Source organism: Nematolebias whitei, chromosome 11, assembly GCF_014905685.2.
Source record: "Nematolebias whitei isolate Nwh7 chromosome 11, NemWhi1, whole genome shotgun sequence".
In the NCBI taxonomy this organism is placed as follows: domain Eukaryota; kingdom Metazoa; phylum Chordata; class Actinopteri; order Cyprinodontiformes; family Rivulidae; genus Nematolebias; species Nematolebias whitei.
This window is the reverse complement of record NC_056508.1, coordinates 31097543-31119845: the sequence shown is the minus strand read 5'-3', so window position 1 is coordinate 31119845 and position 22303 is coordinate 31097543. Positions and strand designations below refer to the sequence as shown.

The 22303-nt window shown below is 38.8% G+C and overlaps 2 protein-coding genes across 2 annotated transcripts in view; one reads left to right on the top strand and one right to left on the bottom strand.

Moving 5' to 3' along the window:
• The window catches only part of b4galnt1a (beta-1,4-N-acetyl-galactosaminyl transferase 1a), a 34337-nt gene extending 17882 nt beyond the window's left edge, over positions 1 to 16455 (top strand). The window contains exons 2-11 of the mRNA XM_037684169.1: positions 9896 to 10110; positions 10213 to 10395; positions 12349 to 12455; positions 12531 to 12568; positions 12654 to 12834; positions 14379 to 14471; positions 14551 to 14738; positions 14878 to 15018; positions 15870 to 16107; positions 16186 to 16455. Of these exons, the coding sequence (XP_037540097.1) occupies positions 9896 to 10110; positions 10213 to 10395; positions 12349 to 12455; positions 12531 to 12568; positions 12654 to 12834; positions 14379 to 14471; positions 14551 to 14738; positions 14878 to 15018; positions 15870 to 16107; positions 16186 to 16397 (1596 nt within the window). The 3' untranslated portion in view covers positions 16398 to 16455. The remainder of the gene's footprint in view (positions 1 to 9895; positions 10111 to 10212; positions 10396 to 12348; positions 12456 to 12530; positions 12569 to 12653; positions 12835 to 14378; positions 14472 to 14550; positions 14739 to 14877; positions 15019 to 15869; positions 16108 to 16185) is intronic.
• Positions 16456 to 18768: 2313 nt separating this feature from the next.
• Positions 18769 to 22303, bottom strand: part of slc26a10 (solute carrier family 26 member 10) — a 13003-nt gene continuing 9468 nt past the window's right edge. The window contains exons 9-18 of the mRNA XM_037684168.1: positions 21867 to 21944; positions 21688 to 21783; positions 21372 to 21478; positions 20633 to 20702; positions 20234 to 20416; positions 20103 to 20157; positions 19929 to 20017; positions 19790 to 19844; positions 18892 to 18998; positions 18769 to 18807 (exon numbers count right to left, since the gene is read on the bottom strand). Of these exons, the coding sequence (XP_037540096.1) occupies positions 18769 to 18807; positions 18892 to 18998; positions 19790 to 19844; positions 19929 to 20017; positions 20103 to 20157; positions 20234 to 20416; positions 20633 to 20702; positions 21372 to 21478; positions 21688 to 21783; positions 21867 to 21944 (879 nt within the window). The remainder of the gene's footprint in view (positions 18808 to 18891; positions 18999 to 19789; positions 19845 to 19928; positions 20018 to 20102; positions 20158 to 20233; positions 20417 to 20632; positions 20703 to 21371; positions 21479 to 21687; positions 21784 to 21866; positions 21945 to 22303) is intronic.

Here is a 22303-nt window from a genome sequence, read left to right as displayed (position 1 = left end):
ATGACCAGCACATGTATATTCCCTTTTGAAATAAATATGTACGTTGTTTGATCCTGCAAGAGTGTGGTCGCACACAAATGTCATCAGTTCCCATTGTTGAGCCACTGCACTGCAGCTTACTTTTTTACATATTCACCAGTCCGGCTCTGTTAATACAGCATCTTGCTTGATGGCACAGAAGCACACCATGGGCAGTCTTTGACAACCCCCCCCCCCCCCCCACCACCACCACCACCACCACCACCACCACCTTGGTCCATTCAGAAGACACACTGATACAACCAGATCATGTCTCTGAAGCGTCTTGTGAAAGAGCCTAATAATGTGGACACCTAAAAACCTTATATAAATTATTCTCTTTCAAGGAAAACAGTTAGTCTTCTTTATAAACCCCCAAATCCACTTTTTAGTTTTGTTGAGAAAGATTTTTACCTTCAGAACAGCTGACAAACTGTTCTACCTCAGCTCTGTAGGATGTTTCATTCATCACTATATTTTGGTACAGGACTGGCCGCTCCCACCCCACCGGTCACTCTGAGCGCACCCTGCCGGCCAGGTGACCCCTCGAGCTGGAGAGTCGTCACATGAAGGTCCGGTGTTTTTTTCTCTCTCTCTCTGGACCTCAGCAAACTCTTATCTGGACCTTTGTGGTTCTACCTGGTTCCGACAAAAATTGCCGGGTGGTATTTTGCTGGTTTTCTGCGGGACTGGCCCTCGTGGTGTCTTCATAGATGTGGAGGAAGTGTACCTGTGACCCTCGAATTGGACCAGAACCGAACCGAGGTGGCTGTGGGGGATTTCATCTTCAACAGAGCCGATCTCAGCTTCAGTGAGCAGCCCGTTACTTTTACCGAAGGACTGTCCACCTCCGTGGAATCGCTGTGTTCACCTGGAGGAGACGCTCCGGTGCTTTGAAGCGCCGCCGGACCTGAGCAGAGCCGCGCCGCTGGACCGGAGCAGAACCGCGCCGCCGGACCGGAGCAGAACCGCGCCACAAGACCGGAGCAGAACCGGGCCAGGGACATCTTCAGCCTCTTTGTCTTTCGTGCTGTGGAGCGCCGGAGCCGGACTGGAGCAGAATCGGACTGGACCAGTGTCGACTTCAGCCTCGGCCTTTCCGGCCAGTCTCGTTTTTCACCGGAGGTGCCTCTCGTGCTGTCGGGTGCAGAGGTGACGTGCAGAGAAGCAGAGGAGCAGCGTGAAGGAGCAGGGCTGCGTGATGCTTGAGAGAAGTTCGGAGTTTGTATCGGAGTTGCTCAGGCCTCCATCCGAACTCACTTGGATAATAATTAATTTTATTCCGGATCACGCTGTTGTCCCCTGTTGACCTGAAATGAGCTTGGATCATGCCTTTCACTTCAGGAGGATTTTCTGGCAGCTCGCTCTGCTATTTGCTGCGGATTATCTGTTTCTGTTTCGGCCTGTTGATATTGGACCCAGCTTCTGTTTCCCATGGGAGCATCCATCCATCCATCCATCCATCCATCCTCACTGGGGGGCCGGAGCCCCCCTCAGCCCAACTCAAACTGCAGTTGGGCCACCTCGTCGGGTTTGTTTGCCCATTTGAACTGTGATGTTTTATTGTCTGAAACTTTTCTGCATCACTCATATTATTGTCACTATTTTCAGTTCTCAGATTATCTGGAGTCACTGAATCTTGTTAATACATCTGGATCTGCCCATCACTGCAACTTTCACTGTTTTTGGGTTCAGAATGATCACGTCTTCATTAATGTTTCTCATGGTTTGATTATGGGGGCTAATTGTCACACTGTTAACTCCTGTAATTACACATCAATCACAAAAATCTCAAGAAAATGTCTGATAATAATGTTGTTACTGCTCTCAGGGATTCAATCCAACCCTGGACACCCCATTAATTACAGCACACCAAATTACTTTAAGAACATGTCTGGGCTTCATTTTCTGCATGTAAACGCACGTAGCCTTCTGAGAAAACTTGATGCCTTGAAAATTCTGGTCAGTTCTTCTGGGGCAGATGTTATCTTCATCTCTGAAACCTGGCTCAACAAATCTGTACTCAATAATGACCTGGCAATCGCTGGATTTAACATCTACCGCTGTGATCATCAAAAAAAAAAGGGGGGGGTAGTCACTGTTTACATCAGAGATTCTTTGGTTGATAGTCCTGTGTCTTCTAAAACAATTCCAAACCAGTTTGAAGCCTTAGCTGTAAACATCACCTTGAATAGTGGCCAGAACTTAACTGTAGTCTGCTGTTACCGCCCACCTTCAGCAACACCTGAGGCTCTGTCCTCCCTGATGGAATTTCTTGTTAATTTAAAATTCAAAGAGATCCTTTTGGCTGGAGACCTCAACATTGATTGGTGTAAGTCGACTCCCCTCTGTGATAAATTCAAGGAATGTTGCCTGTCTCTCAATCTTACCCAATTTATCAACTCTCCCAATAGATTAAACAAAAACCGTCCTGAAAAATCCTCCATCTTAGACCTATTTCTGACTAATATGCTTCACAAATTCCCTGGTACAGGTGTATTCGCTGATATTTTGAGTGATCATTGTGTGACAGCTGCTTTGAGATATATTAAACTTCCACCTTCTAAGCCCAGATTAATTCAAAAAAGGGATCTGAAACATTTTTGTGAACAGTCATTCCTCTGGGATCTGTCTCACTTTGACTGGCATCGTATTCTGTTAACTGATGACGTGAACTCCGCTTGGAACTATTTTCATAATACTTTCATTTATTTTGTGAACAAACATGCTCCTTTTCATCAGTTCAGAATAAAGGGACGAGACAGTCCCTGGTTTACTCCAGAGCTAGCTGACCTCCTGCACAGGAGAGATCATCTTTGGGCCACAGCGAGAAAATCTGACTCAGACACTGATTGGTTGAGTTTTCGACAGATGAGGAATAAATGTACAACTGGTGTCAAAGCAGCAAAATGCAACTATTTCTTATCTCAGACCTCCAAAAATCTAAATTACCCTAACAGATTCTGGAAAACCATCAAATCTCTCTCAGGCACTACCCAATCATCTGACCTCCCATCACAACTTCTCGTTAACTCTGTTCCTGTGTCAAATAAGCACGAGATCCTGAACTGTTTCAACAAGCATTTTGTTGCTTCTAGTTCTTTATTTGACACAGTTACTAATGGAAAATCAGCCACTTCACTTAATAACCAAACTTCTACAAATCAAATCTCCTACAAGTCAATCCTCAGTTAATCACACCTTCTCTTTTTCTCCATTCTCAGTCAGTGAGGTCAATAAACTGTTAAAAGATCTTGACCCTAAAAAATCTGCAGGTCCAGATGAACTTCCACCCTATTTCTTAAGGCTGGCTGCTCATATCATCACAGTCCCTGTGACCCACATCTTCAATCTCTCCATAAGACAAAACTCCATCCCAGACACTTGGAAAACAGCCTTTGTTCTTCCTTTGCTGAAGGGAGGTGACCCCACCTCACTGAACAACTATCGACCAATCTCTAAACTCTGCATTTTAGCCAAGGTTCTAGAAAAACTGATAAACTCTCAAATCAAAAATTACCTGGACTCATTTAACATCTTACCTCCACATCAATCTGGTTTCAGGAAACAACACAGCACAACCACTGCCTCACTGAAGGTTCTTAATGATGTTGTTGAAGCACTGGATGCTAAGGATTATTGTGCTGCACTTTTCTTAGACCTGTCTAAAGCTTTTGACACTGTGGATCATAACATCTTTTGTCATAAACTCTCAGAAATTGGTTTCTCAGAACACACCATTGGTTGGTTCTCTAACTATCTTTCAGACCGGAGGCAATGTGTTCAACATAATGGTACTTCCTCCAGTTATTTAACAGTCAACAATGGTGTACCACAAGGCTCAGTCTTAGGACCCACCCTCTTTACAATCTACATATATAATGTAGGTAAAAACATCCCTAATGCATCCATACATTTCTATGCTGATGACACAGTTGTTTATTGTCGAGCTAAAACTGTTGCTAAGGCTCTCCAGCTTTTGAAATCTGCATTCAACAACATCTAGACTGATTTGTTCCGCCTCAAACTTGTCCTAAATGCCGACAAAACCAAAGGGATGCTTTTTTTCAAATAGGAAGTTGGTCCCAGCAGTTCTTCCTCTGATTTTATCCTCAAATCAGAATCAGAATCAGTTTATTACTGCCATGTCAATGAACGAGGTTCACAAACTAGGAATTTGCTTCGACATAAGGTGCAAATAGTAATAAAGTAAAATAAAGTAAAAATGAGAACATTACATAAGACATAAGACCTGTGTACACCCACAAATAAAGTAAAATTAAAAACATAGCATAACCATATGTACACCCATACAATAGAAAACAATAAAAAAGCTTAGAAAACGGTACAGATGGACAATTCAATTATATTACAGATGTAATGTGACCAAAGCAGAAATTATGAGGTAGCATTATGAGTGTTCAGGAGTCCAACAGCAGAGGGGAAGAAACTGTTCTTATGGCGGGAGGTTCTGGTCTGAATGGACCGAAGCCTCCTGCCTGAGGGGAGTGGTTCAAACAGTCCGTGTGCAGGGTGAGCAGGGTCAGCTGTGATCCGACCTGCTCGCCTCACAGTCGAAATGGTGTCCCCATTGAGTTTGTTGATTCCTATAAATATTTGGGTATCTTGGTCGAATCACATCTCTCTTTTAAGCTCCATGTGGAAAACTTGGTAAAGAAACTGAAAGTTAAACTGGGTTTCTTGTTCAGAAACAGATCCTGTCTAACCCTGAATGCTAGAAAACGCCTTGTTTCTGTGACTTTCCTTCCCTCCATTGATTACAGTGACATTATTTACATGAACGCTCCTACAAAAACCCTGCAGATGTTGGATGCTGTCTATCATGGTGCACTAAGTTTCATAACTGGCTGTGATTATCGTACCCACCACTGCACCCTGTATTCACTGGTTAACTGGACATCATTAACTTCCCTCAGACTCTCTCACTGGTACATTTTCATCTTTAAATCACTTCTTTGTCTGCTGCCTTCATACATCTCCTCCTACATGTCTCTGCATGAGTGCAGCTACGGAGTGCGCTCTCAGGACATTATTACCTGCAAAGTTCCCTCAATGAGGACTGAACTAGGCAAAAGGGCCTTCTCTTACTCTGCTCCTGTTTCCTGGAATATCTTACAAAAAGATTTGAAGCTCTCGACCTTGACCTCTCTAAGTGGCTTTAAGAATCTGTTGGACTCCTGGCAGGGACCAATGCAGACATGTTCCTGTTTTTAGTTTTCTACATTCGCCTTAGAATCTAGCTGGGTTTTTTTTTGTTACCTTTTCCTTTTAGCCATCCTATTTGTAAAAACAAACAAACAAAAAAAAAACTGCAGTATGACTTTTTATAATTGTTTATTGGTGTTGCTGTTGTCCATTGTTGTCATCTTTCTTTGTTGAAATCAGGTCTCTCTTGTAAATGAGTCCTCGAGGCTCAATGGGATTTACCTGTCTAAATAAAGGTTGATTGATTGATCACTACTGATTTTTCACCCATAGATTGTTTCAGTCAATAGATCAGTGTCCCCACTTCTCTTGTTGTTGGGAATTGAAGCCAACACGAGATACCATTGTATTTATTTGGAATGTGTTGGAATGTGTGTACCACCTGGTAGAGATAATGTTGAACCATGAGTGAGAAATGCATACATGGTTTTTGACCTCTTAAATCAAGAACATCAATAGTAAATAACAAAAAATGGCATCTCTTGAGGCCATGCATCATTGATCCATCTGTCCATCTAATGAGTCATGGGGTTCATTGTTGCACATGTGTTGTTTACCAGCATTTGAAGCGCTTTGATCATGTTTCAGAGTGGGAAGTTTTGAATTTGCCTGGTGAGAAAACAGAGGCTGCTCTGCAGGTGTTAGATAGCTGAAACCTGAGGTAATTTGATAATGGCTCAATAATCTGTCCCAGCATGAAGAGAAGACCATTAATGTACACAAACTAGGCTATGATCATTTGTGTAGGGTACAAAGAGAAAAATACTTAGTTGTTTACTGCTGTATTAGCACCAAGTAAACAAACTAAAGGCATGAATATTGCAAAAGGGGATTTAAACATCATGGAACAATACATTAGGCGTATGTAGCTCACTCACAGCAATCATCTTCTTCTAGAAAATTTTAAGCCAAGCTCCAAGGTTGAAAAATGTGTCTACCTTCAAAACTGGTTCCACAGGAGGAACCAGACGCACTGCCGCTCCGCACTACCTGTAAATCACAAATGAGCCCACAGGTTACAAGCAAACACATCTGCTTATTTGTTATGCTCTCTACAAAATGCTCTACAGCTTGGTTATTTTGGACCTACAGGAGAAACCAATGGGGAGAAGATAGTCAGAATCTCTTCTGCTAATTCTGAAAAAAAAAAAAAAATTCTGGCTACAAACATCATTGAATTTAGATTAATATTATAGATCAGCTAAAGCCTTTTTATATATTTTTAAATTTTATTTAATCAGGCAAATCCCACTGAAATCAGATTTTTTTTCTAATGCAAGCCTGGACCTGAAGGCAGCCTAAACATGCATGTTTTGGACTGTGGGAGGAAACTGGAGAACATGCAAACTCAGCACAAAATTCAAGTCAATTCAATTCAAAGACCATTTATATAGCACATTTAAAAACGACCACAGTTGACCAAAGTGCTTCACAAGAATACAGCATTGTAGATAAAATATGATAAACAAAATAAAATTGTTTAAAAATAAAAGTGATACAATTTGCAGTAAAATACCAATAAAACAATAGTACTAATAAAACCCAAAACGGTTATTGCATATTTGCTGCAATTTCCCCAAAACTCGAGTCAATCAAATATTAATTTGAGTGAAGGCCAGGGAGATGTGTTTTCAGTCTGGACTTTAAACTGATCTACTGACTGAGAGAGCTTAACAAACAGAGAGGCTGTTCCGCAGTCTGGGTGCTGCCACAGAGAAGACTCCGTCACCTCTGGTCTTCAACCTAGCTTTAGGGATAACCAACAAAAGCTGGTCAGCTGACTTCAGGGTTCTGGATGGAGTGTAGGACTGCAGCAGCTTGCTTAGGTAAGATGGGCCTATGGAGTTTAAACACTTGATCAATAAAACTTTGAATTTCACCCGAAAAGCAACATGGAGCCAGTGAAGGGAGTGTAAAATGGGGGTAATAGATTCACGCCTCCTTGTTTGTCAACAGACGGGCTGCAGCGTTTTGGACGCTCTGCAATCGCTGCAGGAAGCTCTGGTCCAACCCTAAATGCAAAGAATTACAATAGTCCAAACACGATTTAATAAATGTGTGGATAGCCATCTCTAGATCACGCCGAGGAAGATGAGTTTTTTTCTTTGCAAGGGTCCTCAGCTGGAAGAAGCTGGCTTTGATAACAGCACTAATATGCTTATCAAGTTTAAACAGAGGATCAACGATCACACCCAGGTTTTCTACAAGCGGACGACAGACGGAAGACAAAGGACCAACCACACTGTCATGCCCAAGCAGGGGGTTGCATTGACCGAACACCAGAATCTGTTTTTTCCTTATTCATGTAATTTGTTCTTAGCCATGCCTGTACATCCCTAAGACAATCCTGTAACACATGTACAGCAGACTGGCAGTCATTTGTAGTTACAGGTAGATATATCTGTATGTCATCTGCAAAGCAATGAAAAGAGACTTTGTGCTTTTTAAAGATAAAACCCAGAGGCAGCAAGTATAAGGCAAAAAGAACAGGTGATAATATCGACCCCTGGGGCACCCCATATTTCAGAGGCGACACAGAGGAGGAATACTGACCTAGATTTACAGAAAAACTCGTATTTGAGAGATGGGATTGAAACCAGTTTAAAGCTGTACCATGAAAAGACACCAGATCCAAACTGGGTCTTGAACCCAGGACCACCTTGCTGTGAGGCAACCATGTTAACCACTAATCCATAGTGCTGCCTATTTTGAAGAACAAAAACTGAACTCTGGGGCATTTTAATAAGAAAAAAATACTTAAAAATAGTTAATGAAAAATAAAGATACCGACTTCACTTCACTTCACTTTATTAGGTTTGCGAAGGGCAATTCATTTACAGTAAGTAGTGGTGGTGATGACGGCCAGCACATTCATACAAACTTTAAACATGACAAAATTAATAAAAACAGGAAAAAAATATACATTCATAACAAGATTAAAATACTTAAAAACATTACTAAAAAGAAGTGTGAGAGAGAGAAAAAAAAAAAGAGTTGGACTGTGATAATTCAATTGCAAGCCTAGGATAAGGCCTTAAATCTATATTTTGTTTAAAAAAACAATGACTGTGGGAATGAAAGAGTTCTTTAATCTGTTTGTTCTACACCTAGGTAGGCCATATCTTCTGACTGAAGGCAGAAGATTGAACTGAGTGTGTAGAGGATGAGTGGAATCCACCATTTTTTTTTTTTAATTTTTTTTTGGCTTTAGATACTGATCTGGACTTAAACAGGTCCATGATATCATTCAGTTGAATCCCTATAATTTTTCCGCATTCTTTGATAATGCCCTGTAAGCGATTACGTTTTTTTTAAAGTTCAACAAACCAAACCAGCAGAGAAACAAAAAAGTGAGGACAGATTCAATAAAACAGCTGTAAAACATAAAAATGCAATCAACATTTAAGCTCCTCAACTTCCGGAGGAAATGCATCCTCTGGTGGGCTTTCCAACAGATTCCTTCAGCCTGGGACTCAGATGTCAATTTTTCTGTTTTTACAGTTAAGAAAATGTGTTTTAATTGTGGAACTATTGCACAGACAAAATGAGGTGGTCTTTTAAAATGTAGTTTTACTTGTGAGTTAAATGACTCGCTCTATTAAAAAAAAGCTTTATGTCCTTTTTAATTTGCCTTAACTGCCAAATGCGTGTGCTAAATGTTTTTTTTTTTTACAAATGTGATTTTGGCATTATTGATCTTAATGCAATATCAGTGTTATGTTAAACCCACATTTTTCTTAATCCCCTCTTTCTGTAAAGGAAAGCAAGCAGTAATGCAGTTGCAGGTCACAAGCTCCTCAAAAGTGCAGGAGTCGGAGAAAATTGCAGCCTTGAAACAGAATATAGGGTTTAGGCACTAGCGTCCTGTTCTTTTGATGGATGAGAGCAGCTTCACTCTGAGCTCATGTGAAAGATGTGAAATGGTCTGGAGAAGCCGTGGTGAACGTTATGCTGCCTGCAACAGTATTTGGCATGATCGGTTTGGTGGTGTGTCAGTGTTGGTCTGGAGAGGCATATCCATGGAGGGATGCACAGACCTTTACAGGATAGATGATGGCTATTGATATGACTGTCATTAGGGGTCAGAATATGTCTTTAGACCCATTGTTAGACCTTTCACTGGTGCAGGGTCCTGGGTTCCTCCTAGTACATAATGCCTGGCCTCACATGGCAATACACAGACAGTTCCTGGAGGATGACGGAATCAACACCACTGACTGGTCCCCATGCTCACCTGACCTAAATCCAATAGAACACCACTGGGACATCATGTTTAGTCCGTCTGATGCTGCCAGGTTGCACCTAGGAGCTTATTTATGCCCTGGTCAGGATCTGGGAGGAGATACCCCAGGACACCATCCGTCATCTTACAAGGAGCCTGCCCTGACATTGTCAGATATGCATGCAAGCACGAGGGGACCATACAAACCACCGAGAACCATTTTTAGTCGCTGTACAATAATGACATTTCAGAAAATTGTCTTGTCTTTAAGAATGTTGATGTGTCCTGATTCCAGTCCAGTTAAGAACAAGTGTTCTAGACTGTATGATGCACTTTATACACGTTTAATGAAGTTATAGACCTTTTTTAAAGTGCAGTCTATGCTTTAGCTAACTTGTTATTAACCTAACTTATCTATCTTCTTTCCAGATGTCTCACAAATATATGAAGTACTTCAAACTGACTTTGCTAGCTGGACTATTGTTTGTAGTCACCTTTTGTTTTTGGAGCCCTTCATCCAGCGTTGGAGTTAATATCCACCGGAGACAAGGCAGGCTAGGACAGAAACTCTTCAATAAGAAAATTGAAAACCTCACCTTTGGTTATCCTGATATTGAATACCACATAAAGGATGATGTGGCAAGGTTTGTGTGTGTTTATCAACATAACTTTTGTTTGAGAAATTCCCCTTTTCATTTTTGTGCTGTTTCTCTGCAACTCTTCACTTTGTTTCTCTCTCTACACAGAAGTCTGGCTCAGAATTCGTGCGTATGTCTGCCTGGGGAAGAAACCTTTCATATACCGTTCTCCAATCTGCTCTTTCCACGTGTCTGGGCTCACAACCTCCAGCATGCATTCTTAGAAAACCATCCTGATCCAGAAATTGTAAAGCGCCATAGGGCTCAGGAGTACGACAACTTTCAGAGAAGGTGATGATCTTATCCCGTGTATTAGACAAGCACAGTCTTGTGTTTAAAAGAATAACAAATCTTATAATTGGCACTGACAAGAATGACTGAAGAAATTGTTTTACAATTGGCTTAGTCATTCTTAATCTTGCAGAATATGCATTTGTTACCTAGTTTTCCAAGTTTAAACGATCTTGCAAAATTTTTCAAGGCAAACTTTTTGATGGTGTTTTATGCCTTTAATGTCTGAAGTTTTTTCTTCAAGTTCAAGTTAACTTTGCTGTTGTTTCCACCACATGTGGTACATTAGATGGAATGAAACTATGTACACAGGGTCCCAGTTACACCCCAAAATAGCAAAATATAAATAAATAAAACTGTTAAATAAGGATCTAAGATATACACTAAAATATCTAAAATATCGCACGGAGTGCGCTCTCAGAACATTATTACATGCAGTGTTCCCTCAATGAGGACTGAACTAGGCAAAAGGGCCTTCTCCTATTCCGCTCCTGTTTCCTGGAACATCTTACAAAAAGATTTGAAGCTCTCGACCTTGACCTCTCTAAGTGTCTTTAAGAATCTGTTGGACACCTGGCAGGGTCCAATGCTGACATGTTCCTGTTTTTAGTTTTCTACATTTGTCTTGGAATCTAGCTGTTTTTTGTTTTGTTACCTTTTCCTTTTAGCCATCCTATTTGTTAAAAAAAAAAAAAAAAAACTGTAGTATGCTTTTTTATAACTATTTTGTTGTTGCTGTTGTCCATTGTTGTCATCTTTCTTTGTTGAAATCAGGTCTCTCTTGTAAATGAGTCCTCGAGGCTCAATGGGATTTACCTGTATAAATAAAGGTTGATTGAAAATATACGCTAAACAAACACCAAACGGTACGCTAAAAGATCTAAGATATATGCTAAACACTAATAAACAATATGGCATAACAACAGCAGCCCGAACATGAGTCCCCGGTGAGCAGATAGGCATGAATAAATACAGCAGCATGAGATAATCAGCGGTATGAGATCAGCAGCACGGACAATCAGCAGCACAGACAAGTCGCATATCACCAACCAAAGTATTAAAGCATTAATTGAAAGAGACATTTTTTTATATGTAACAAGGAAATCTTGTGATAAACTACGCTGATATTAGCTCAGCAGTCAAAGCTGAGCTGATAGTTAAACAAAATGCCCCAAACAGGTAGCAATGGAATGAATTAATTCATAATAATGTGCTTTTAGTATCCAAACATATATTGATGTTGTAAAGGTATATGTTTTTAAATCTTCCACCAATTCACGTGAGTGTGGTTTATTAATGTTGCTGAGACTGTAACTAGAAACATTTATTGAGCTGTAGATAAATTTGCAACTGTGTCTTAAGTAATTGTTTTGATTAGTAAAGAAATAACGCAAAAATAAACAAATATTTTTACAGCCTTAAATGCAAAATAACTGCTGTGCCTATTAATACTGCCCAATGTTCTGCAAAATCTGTTCCCAAATCATTGTGCACAAGTGAAAACAGAAGTTGCGTCAGAAGTACTGATAAACATCTTGTCAGTAATTAAATGGCTAGTCAACCTGGCTTTATTACTTTGTAGCAGGAAAATTACAAAACTATGATTACTCTGGCTACTTTAAATACATTTACTTCATTTTTCCTAACTTAAATTACCCAAGGATCAGTACGCCTTTAAGTCCAAGTAAAACAGAGAATATTGTCAAACCTTACAAATATTTATTTTGTTTCATTTTAGACACCGTGTAATTATGTAATTTGGTCATATCTAGGTTACATTAGACATTTTAAATTAAGTCTCACAGTAGAGTTATTTAAAAAATGTATATGTTTCAAATTACATCCAATCTGTCAGTCAGCATGTTTCAAATCCTCTCTATAAAATGAGAATTTGGTTCATTTTACAAGAAAAATCAGTTCAGTCATGTCTTATTGTGCTATGTTTGTGTAAAGGGTCTACAGTCCAGCAGACATGCTAAATATTGCTGAGGCCAACAGCCCTCTTCAGTATCCCACCCAGGGTGTAGAGGTGCAGCCCCTTAAAACAATCCTCATTCCAGGTAATAACACAGCCACATTGCACCATATCAGAAATATATAACTTTAATTGATTTATATTTCCAATGTTTTCACAGGTCTGGGACTCAAACAGAAAGAAAAATCCAATTACAGGGTATTTTGAAGTTTATGTAAAAAGCTGTAACCACATTTTATTTCTTGTCCCAAGTTTTTAGATGGCTTTTCTTCTCCTGTACCAGGTGCATTTGACAGCAACGCTAGGGACCTTTAATGTTGCTGCTACTGTGGACATGGTCTCCGTTGTAGGAGCGGGGAAGAAGCAAATGATGCTGTCAAGTCCTCTTCTGTCTTCTCTGAACAGGCAGCTGCAGTTTGTCACCTACACAAATGCCGTGTTTCATCCGAAGACCGCAGATTCAAGTAAAGTTGTCATTTTGGCAGTGATGGAGAAAGTACTCAAACACTGTACTTAAGTAAAAGTACAAATACACATAAAAAATGTACTCTAGTAAAAGTAGAAGTACCAAATTAACATTTTTACTTGAGTAAAAGTAAATAAGTACTTGCTTTTAAAAATACTTAAAGTATTAAAAGTAAAAGTACTTGTTGAGTGTATTACCTAATGCAATGGTCTACAATATCAACTGTATGTATATTTTCTGTAATACATTAATAGTGTTGTGTCATTTTAATGAACAATGCTGCAGATAATACATGTTTTTATTGTGTTTACTCTGTGACACAGTTCACACTTGGACTTGCGATTCTGTGCGTCAGAATTTCAAGGATGACATGCAGAGTTAAATGCCATTAAGCAAAATAAGAAAGAGGAATGATTATAACTTTAAAGTTTTTATTTAACATAAAGCAAAACTAATGCACCATTTTAACAGCAGTAACCATATTTAAGTAAAAGATGTCTGCCTGAACAAAAGGAGCATTAGACCTAACAAAGAACATGCTCTGATCATTACAACTCCAGTTTGTCATCAACTCAACTTTGTAATGGGTCAATAGTGAACAATATTTTAACTTCCTGACACCATTTTCAAATCTTGGACCCGAGTGTCGAGCCATTTTGGAGACATCTCTTGTCTCTTGTACTAACATCATGAACTGACACATTTTAATATTACAGCAAGAATTTCTTGTTCAAGTTCAGAAGAAGTTGGTTTTCAAAGTTTTTTAAGTCCAGTCTGGATCTTTGGGAGAGAGAATCTGTCTTGTTGTCCTGAATAATCTTTCAATAGTCATGGATGGCACGTACTGTATCTTGTAGCTGACTTTCCTCGGTGGAATCCATTTTGGGTGTGTTAGCGGTGCTGCGGGTGCGCCCAGCTCAGTGACATATATACTAGAATATAGCTCTTCTTGAAGGTGGGTCTAACGTTACCTGCCCACTTTGCAGTGATTCAATGGACCAACTCCCCTCTCGCCATTGGTTACTTTCAAATTGATGAACAAATAAAAAAGTTGCAACGTGAATGTAACTTGTAACACAACACATTATAGAAATGTAGGGTAGTAGAAAGTACAGATCCTTAATGTGAAATGCAGTGGAGTAAAAGTAAAAAGTACCCATGTTTAACTCTACTTAAGTAAAGTACAGATACATGAAAAGTGTACTTAAGTACAGTAACAAAGTACTTGTACTTCGTTACATCCCACCACTGCATTTTGGTACTTTGCTGACACTAGAAAAGTCATGTGGACCTTTTTAGACAAATAAACAAGATCCAAAGTGAAGTATAGCTTTATGACTGGTAAATATTTCTGTAATGTATAGCAAACAGGTTAAATAATGCATTTATCTCAGTGTCCCTGACTCATGTTTTAGTGTTTTAAAAAACTGAAGAGCATTCAAACTTGATTTAAGCCATTTTTAATAATAACTAGAACATCTGCTCACTTCATATAAATGATTGAAACTTAGATTTATATCATTTGTCTGCTTCATTTGACAGTTCAGTTTGCAACTGAAGGTCACCAGTCATTTTTCACCATCAAAGTTGGTCACAGGATTGTTCCCAAGCTTTACAACTCTGGACACAGTGAAGGTTTGACAACAATTACTGACATTAACAGTTTAATTTGTTGCAGGATGTTATATTGGAGTCTTTGTTTGTTTCTACTCAGAATACAACATTACTTCTTTAGTTACCATTGCCACAAAGACGTTTTTACGCTACGACAAGCTTCAAGATCTCATTGACAGCATACGGCAGTATTATCCCAACGTTACCATAGTGATAGCCGATGATAATGAGCACCCCCAGCCAGTGACCGGTCCTCACATTGAACACTACATCATGCCATTTGGAAAGGTAAATATGATTAAAGGATCTTGTGTCATATTTTGTGCTGTGATACCCAACACAAAAAAGGAAAGGTAAATATGATTAAGTATCTTGTGTCGTGTTTTGTGTTGCGATACCCAACTAATGCTGATATTTATTTTCCCAGGGCTGGTTTGCTGGAAGAAACCTGGCAGTGTCTCAGGTGACCACCAAGTATGTGCTCTGGGTGGATGACGATTTTATCTTTAGTGCAAACACCAAACTGGAAAAAATGGTGGATATCCTGGAGAAGACCACACTGGATTTGGTGAGATGCATGTCAACTGCAATTACGTATAGTGTATACATTTTTTTCTGAAACCTTCAGACTAATATTCACTTAAACTTTGGCAAAAAAGAGCCCCTGATGGCAATAATAATTTCTAAATCATCCCAGCTATCCTAAATAAAAACTTGAGAGTTGTGTATCTGCACACCTGTGTTGAACACAACAATGAGACTGTCTGTTTAGTGCAGATATGTACAACTTAAGGCCTGAGGGCCAAAAGTGGCCCTTGGGCAATCTCCATCAGGCCCTCAATGGCCTTAGTTAAAAAAGACTTCTTTTTTTTTAAATAGATTGATTAAATAAACAATTTATCAACAAGACAAGGACATCTAAATTAAACATCTTATTAAAAAACTTTTTTTTTTTTAACGTCATTGTGTTTCCAGAACTGTACTGAACTTTACAGACTTAGAAACACAAATGCATACGTTTGATTTGCATATTTCCATTAACATGTACATGTTAAGCTAATGTGTATATGTCACAAGATCCAGTTTGCAGAATATGTCATATTTTCCAAAAAGATATTTGAATGACACGTTTTAAAAAGCATGCTAACTGCTACGACGAGAAAAAGCCTGAAAAAGCTCTTCTAGGTTATCTGCCATAACGACTATTTTCCAATTCTCCATTCGGCCCTTTGATTGCTTTAAATTTCTTGAATTGAATGTTCAAATGACCCTTTGAAAAAAAATAATGTTGCCCACCTTTGATTTAGTGGGATATTTTTGGAAAAATAATTTCTCCTTTTCTTAGTTTGCCTCACTCCATTTCAACATTCTGGTTCTTCTAACTTGTGCAGGTAAATGTTTTTCTTGTCTTGACCTTAGGTTGGTGGTGCAGTGAGGGAGGTGACCGGCTACACCGCCACGTATCGCCACACCATTTCAGTGGAGGAAGGTGGACCGGATGGAGACTGTTTGCATTTCAGAAATGGGTTCCACCATGTTATTGAAGGATATCCCTCATGTGTGGTAGCAGATGCTGTCATCAACTTCTTCATGGCTCGGACGGACAAAGTGCGACAAGTTGGCTTTGACCCTCGCCTGTCACGAGCAGCTCACCTGGGTTAGTCCTTATTATTGTGTTGGTTTTTATGTACTTCTTGATCCTGAATAAAACTCAATTATTTTGCTGCTGTTGCAGAGTTTTTTGTCGACGCTCTGGGTTCCCTCCACATCGGCTCCTGTAGTGATGTCATCATAAACCACGCATCAAAAATCATCCTGCCCTGGAGTAAAACAAAAACGCAGAAGACCTATGAAAAGTTCCGATACACATCTGTCGGTGTGGATAAAAATCTTTCTAATGAAATTTATTATTTCAAGAACAGGTTCAAGTGCATGACCAGTCAATAAAAAACAAGGCCTTAGTTGGTTTATTGTGAAGAACAACTGGTAACTGCTGCCGTTCTCAGGGGAAAAAGGACTATATTTAATATTTTTTTTGTTTCTTGGGCAGTGAGTTACCTCCAAAACAGTCAAACAACTTTTACTGTAAATATTTTCTGTTACTAACAAGGTACTGACTAATCCAGTTTGAATTCTGTTTATTCCTAAATGTTGACCCATTCCCTTCCAGAGAACCTTATTCCTATTGCCTTGTTTCCACTGAAAATAATTTCTATAGTCTGCTTTTCTTATAGTTGTTCAAAGGCCAACTGGTTTACAGCTTAACTAAATTATATTTTTTATCCATGTCGTTTTTGTATATTGTTTAGTTTTATAATGTACATGAAAATAAGAATATGGAAAATATTTAATGTGAACTAGTCTTGTAAAAAGAGAATTGACATGCATTATTACAATATGGTTACATTATTACATGGTTTGACACTTGTACTTGATCATATTTTAGTGCATTGCAGAGTCACAGGCAGTAAAATCTTTCTGTGCATGCGTTTGGTTTCAACTGATTTCATATAGAAAAATTAAAACGTCTTGCGCTGACTTTTGCTGTGATATTGAAATCGTTTTTTTGGTTTGTTTGTTTTTATGCCCATGACACTTTATTTTGACAAAATGTGGTGAAACAGCAATATAACCGTTTCACCACAGGATGGAAACAAAATGTCAGATTAAAAAAAGCTGCACATTAAATAAAAAAATAAAGCGTTCCAACTCTTCTTTGACCTCTTCCTGTTTCTTTATTGAACAAATTGTGATATCAGCCTTTATCTAGTGTATGGAATTCCACCCTTACTGTTTGTTGGTTTTATTATTTTACTTTTCTTTCTTTTGCTGTTTTTTTTTTATTATTATTCTGATGGGAAGACAGCAACACAGGACAAAAATACATTTGTTTCCAGCACATTTCAGAAAATGCAAGTACATGGTAGCCATGACTGTTTTCTTTATTGCCTACAACAACTCAGGTTTATGTCTTTAAAAGGCTAGCTTTCAAAGGAGAGATTACAGAATTTTATTTTTTACATGCCCCTGCACATGTTTGTTAGCAGACCTGACTGTGTATTCTGGCATTGTAAACATTTGGCCAGATACTCGTGCACCATGTTCTAATTGAAGTGGACTACTTCCTGCCAATTAGTGAAATACTCCTCGAGCTTTAAAGGAAAAACCCAAAGGGTACATTATCTAGAGGCCTCCTTTTGATATATGTGCAGGAGAAAAAGTTATTACTTGGCTATTCAACATGAAGCAAGGACATAATTAGGTCTTTCTTCCTTTTCTTTAGCATGATGTTGAACTCGCAGCACATGCAGTTTCCAGGTCAAGGTATTATTGAGATGAAGAGCAGGGAAACCGTTTCCACTGTTTGACAGAAGAGGGCAGCATGACTGTGAGGCAAGAGTCACTTTTAATCAACTAAATATCTTCACTTGATCTACTTTCTTAGAGTTTAAAAACCATGTTGGGGCTATTTTCATTACAGATTCTTTTGTTTAGCTCACATTTACACGACAAATTGCTCAAGTTCTAACTTTGCATTCTTTATCATTCATCAGCAGAAACAAAAACCTACAGTATCTGTTAACACAAAGGCTTCTCTTCATCCCTCTTCAAATATGAAGGAAAGTGTCGTGCTTCACATTCCACAGAGAATAACCACACCCACACAGCGTATACAGTAAATCCTAAATAACAGTAACAATATTAACCCATCAAAATCTAAAATACCATTTTAATATTTACTGATTGTAGTTTGCTTTTTTTTCCCAAAAAACAAAATCAAAGACTATCCAGGTTCATTTTTTAAAGAAATACTTTATTTCTAAAAGCCACTGGATGGCACCGCTGCTGTACAAAAATCATGTATTCAGTCTTTAGTTCAGTTCCTTTGGGTTAAAACACTGAATAAAAAAAATTAAAGATGAAAATCAATATTTTGCACATGCATGTTCAACTTTGAACAGATATAAATACAAAAGTGATTTAACTAACTGCTCAGTGCACTTCCTTTGATAATTATACCCAGCAAAAAGCAGAAACTTAATAAATATGTCACACTGAATATGACTTTAAAATAACAGCTGGATGAGAACAAATAACAATACGAGTTAATAGTTCTACATGTTTGATTTTTTTATACTGCATGACAAGATGTGTTGTGAAGTTACGCTGTTAATTACAAGATGTTGTAATAAATTGTGCTACAACAGGCTACTGTGTCTTTAAAACACTGATGGAGGTTGTCTCAGTCCAAACATGCTCGGCCTGTTCCTGCTCCAGACACCTGGCTGAGGTGATGACTCATCACCATCCTCCTGCTTCATAACCAAACTGTTGTTGTGTGCTCTGGAGGCTTTTCCTGTGACAAACGGCAGTCATATAATTACTTATTTTTAAATGATGTGGAGATCTCTGCTTTATATTATCCCAGCTTGATGTTCACCTTTTGTTGTTGAATATACATCACAGCATCGTGAACAGTGACAAAAATATGCTGAGGGTTCATGTGGCTCATCAGACCGCTTGATGTCAAGATCTTTAAGACACTTTCTAAAAGAAGGAACATCATTCATGACAGCTTACATTTAAACTAGAGAAATTGCAATTTGCATTTGTATCAAAAATACAGTGTGAATCATGAAAAACAGCTGAAATTAGCTTAAAACATGAAATTGAATAACAAGCTTAAGTTAGCAGAAGAAAATAGAACACATATTTGCTGAATTTGGTTTAAATAAGAAGAAATAGAGCACAAAAAAATGTAAATTTGCTAAAAAAAAAAGCTGAAATTAGCTAAAAGTAGATGAAGTTTAGCTGAAAAGACAGAAAGAAACCTAAATTAACAGAAGGAAGTGGAGAGAGCACAATTGTCCCCAGTTAGGCTTAAAAAAGCAGAAATGAGCACAAAAAAGTGGAAATTATCTGAAAAGGCAGAATTTCACCAAAAAACTGCTGAACAGTAGCTAAAAGAGCAAAAAGAAGCTTAAATTAGCAGAAGGAACTGGAGAGTGCACAATTGTGTCCAATTATGCTAAAAGAAGCAGAAGAGAGCATAAAAGGAGGAATTTTTCATGAAAAAAGCAGAACTTAGCAAAAAAACAGCTGAAGCTAAAATAACAGAAAGAAGCTTAAATTATCAGAAGAAAGTGGAGAGAGAACAATTGAGCCCAATGAAGCTTAAAGAAGCAGAAATAAGCACAAAATGTGGAAATTATTTGAAAAAGACAGAAATTAGAAAAAAAATCAGCTGAAAAGTAGCTAAAATAGCAGAAAGAAGCTTAAATTAGCAAAAGGAAGTGGTTTAATGAAAAAAAAAAAAACTGAGTTAAATAACTCTATACCATTGCAGTTGGCCAAATACACATGAACACCTATTTTCTGGCACTCGGTGCACATCTACAAAAAAGCCAAAAAGAAGTCACATTTTATAGAACGTGTCTTTACTGGGTAACGTAATCTTGTTTTTGTTTGATGGCTGACCTGTGTGAAGAGTCTTGCTCCGGCTACATCAACAAATATCACTCTGCTGCAATCAATCAGCACGGCCTGGACGTCACCCTCTGAAGTTTCTGCACAGAAACGCAACTGTAGCTCACTCTAATATCTACAACGGTGTGAGTAAAGGGGTTTCTGCCTTTTTTTAAATAAGCTTACCTGATTTAAATAACTCGTTTTCTGAGGAAAATGATGTGTTTGTGATGCCTCCCTCCTAGGTAAAGTATAGAATTAAATAGTTATTTATAGTGACTAAGAATCTGAAATAAATTTACACCAGTTGGGCGTACCACAGTGCTGACGGTGGTTTCTCTCTCCCGGTTCTCCACAGCCTTCCTGGCCTTTTCTCTGCTGCGGATCTTCTCCGGCGTCAGGCCCAACAACTTGCTCATTTTCTCCCTGAAGAAGCAACGGTTGCCGTAGTAAATGGGCCCGTTGTAAGTCAGGATCTTCACTCCTGGCACTTCATAGCACTGAGGAGGACACAGCATGGCCTCGTCTTTAATTGTTCCTGAAACTCTTTGCAAATCATCTCTCTGATTACACAGAGTTGGAATGAATAACTGCTCTTTTTTTACTTTCATGTACTTTTTCTGTTTGTAAAAGTCAAGTTATGGTAAATGAGCCAAAGACATATTATTTATTTGCACCAACTGAAAAGATTATTGGCTATTGATGACTTTGCTCACCTTGTTGTGATTTGCCACAGGTCTGTATAGCTCAGTGTTGCTTGCTCGTCCAAGTACTGAGCATTCAGCCCTGTGGAATCAATAATCAGCTTTTTTATTACCATACCATACCATTTTATTTATAGAGCACTTAAAACAGCGACAAGGCCAACTAAAGTGCTGTACAGACAGAACAACAGGTAACACACAAAGCAAAATACAAAATGAAGTAAATCAGAATACAGACATAAAAACGATGCAGATAATGACGACAAACCAGTGTGAAGCGTACAGGTTCAAAACACAGATCATCTGGTGTTGAATGCTACTGAATAGTAGTGGGTTTTTAAACGGGACTTGAAAACCGAGAGGGAGGGGGCCCGTCTGACAAGCAGAGGTAACTCATTCCAGAGTCTTGGTCCTGCTACAGAGAAGGCCCTGTCACCTCTGCGCTTAAAACGAGTTCCTGGAACCGTGAGGAGCAACTGGTCCGCTGACCTCAGGGAACGTGGTGGGACATACGGTTGTAGCAGATCAGAGAGATCTGATATTATTGATCAGTTTTACACAGGTGACCCACTCAGCCTGAGTCCTACAGTTTTTAGTGCCTATATGAAGTTTATTTACAGATCGTTTCAGGTGCTTGTGTGTGAGTTTGACATTACAGATAAAACAATGTCTCCCACAATGAAAACTTTACCCAGAGCTACTGCTCCTAGTCTGAAGCCCAGTTTTTGTTGAGAAGGAATAGAAAATGTACCTTTGTGTGCGACAGATTACAGTCATCATGGAGAATCCCACTCCGATAGCCAGGCCTAAGTCCACATTGAGTACCACCACAGAGAGCCAGGTTACAACCCAGACCATCTGCACAAAGACACAGTAACATCTCTTGACTGAACAAATTACATTTCAGCATTTCAGCATCAGCCATAATTAAAAATGCAAAAGTGACTTGATTAATGCACATTTTCTGGAACAAGTTTTAGTTCAAATATCCATGCAACTTTACGGTTGCAGTTCACTAAAATCTTTCTTTTCTCATCATTGGTTTTGTTGCCATTAATTGGCCTTACAAAGTCCAGCTTGCTGATCCTCCACAGCTCAGGTAAGTCTTGGAACTGCAGAAACATTTGCCTGAGGCTGGTAACATTGATGCATGCTAGAACCGCCTGAAAACAGAAAAAGTAAATGATATGAGAGGAAATATTCCCACTCCTTCTCTTGCACAGACACATTTGCGAAGTGGATCAACCTTGGGTAGGAAATAAAACAGTGGTCCAATCAGCAGCAGGACAATCAGAACAACCAGACTGGTGAAGAGGCCAGAGAGCTGCAAGAGGACATACAAACACATTCACAATGTCAATAAAGCAAGTTTTTATCAAAGTTAGCTGTTAAATTAGCAATAAATAATAACTTGGATCAGCTGAAGTGGGGTTCCGTGCATAGCTTAGGAACAATTATTATATTTCCTGTTGTTAACAACCTTCAGGTTGGAGAAATGGTCTCATTTTGACTGGATTGATGAGATTATGTCCAGTGGGAGCTCAGCCCAGACAAAAGTTGATTTCTGTGTCAGATAATAATATAACTTTCAAAACCTTTATTGATGGTGTTGACATTGATGTAAATGCAATTTCATAAACCTTTACACCACCTGGAGGTGTAAATTGCATGGTTATATTGCAC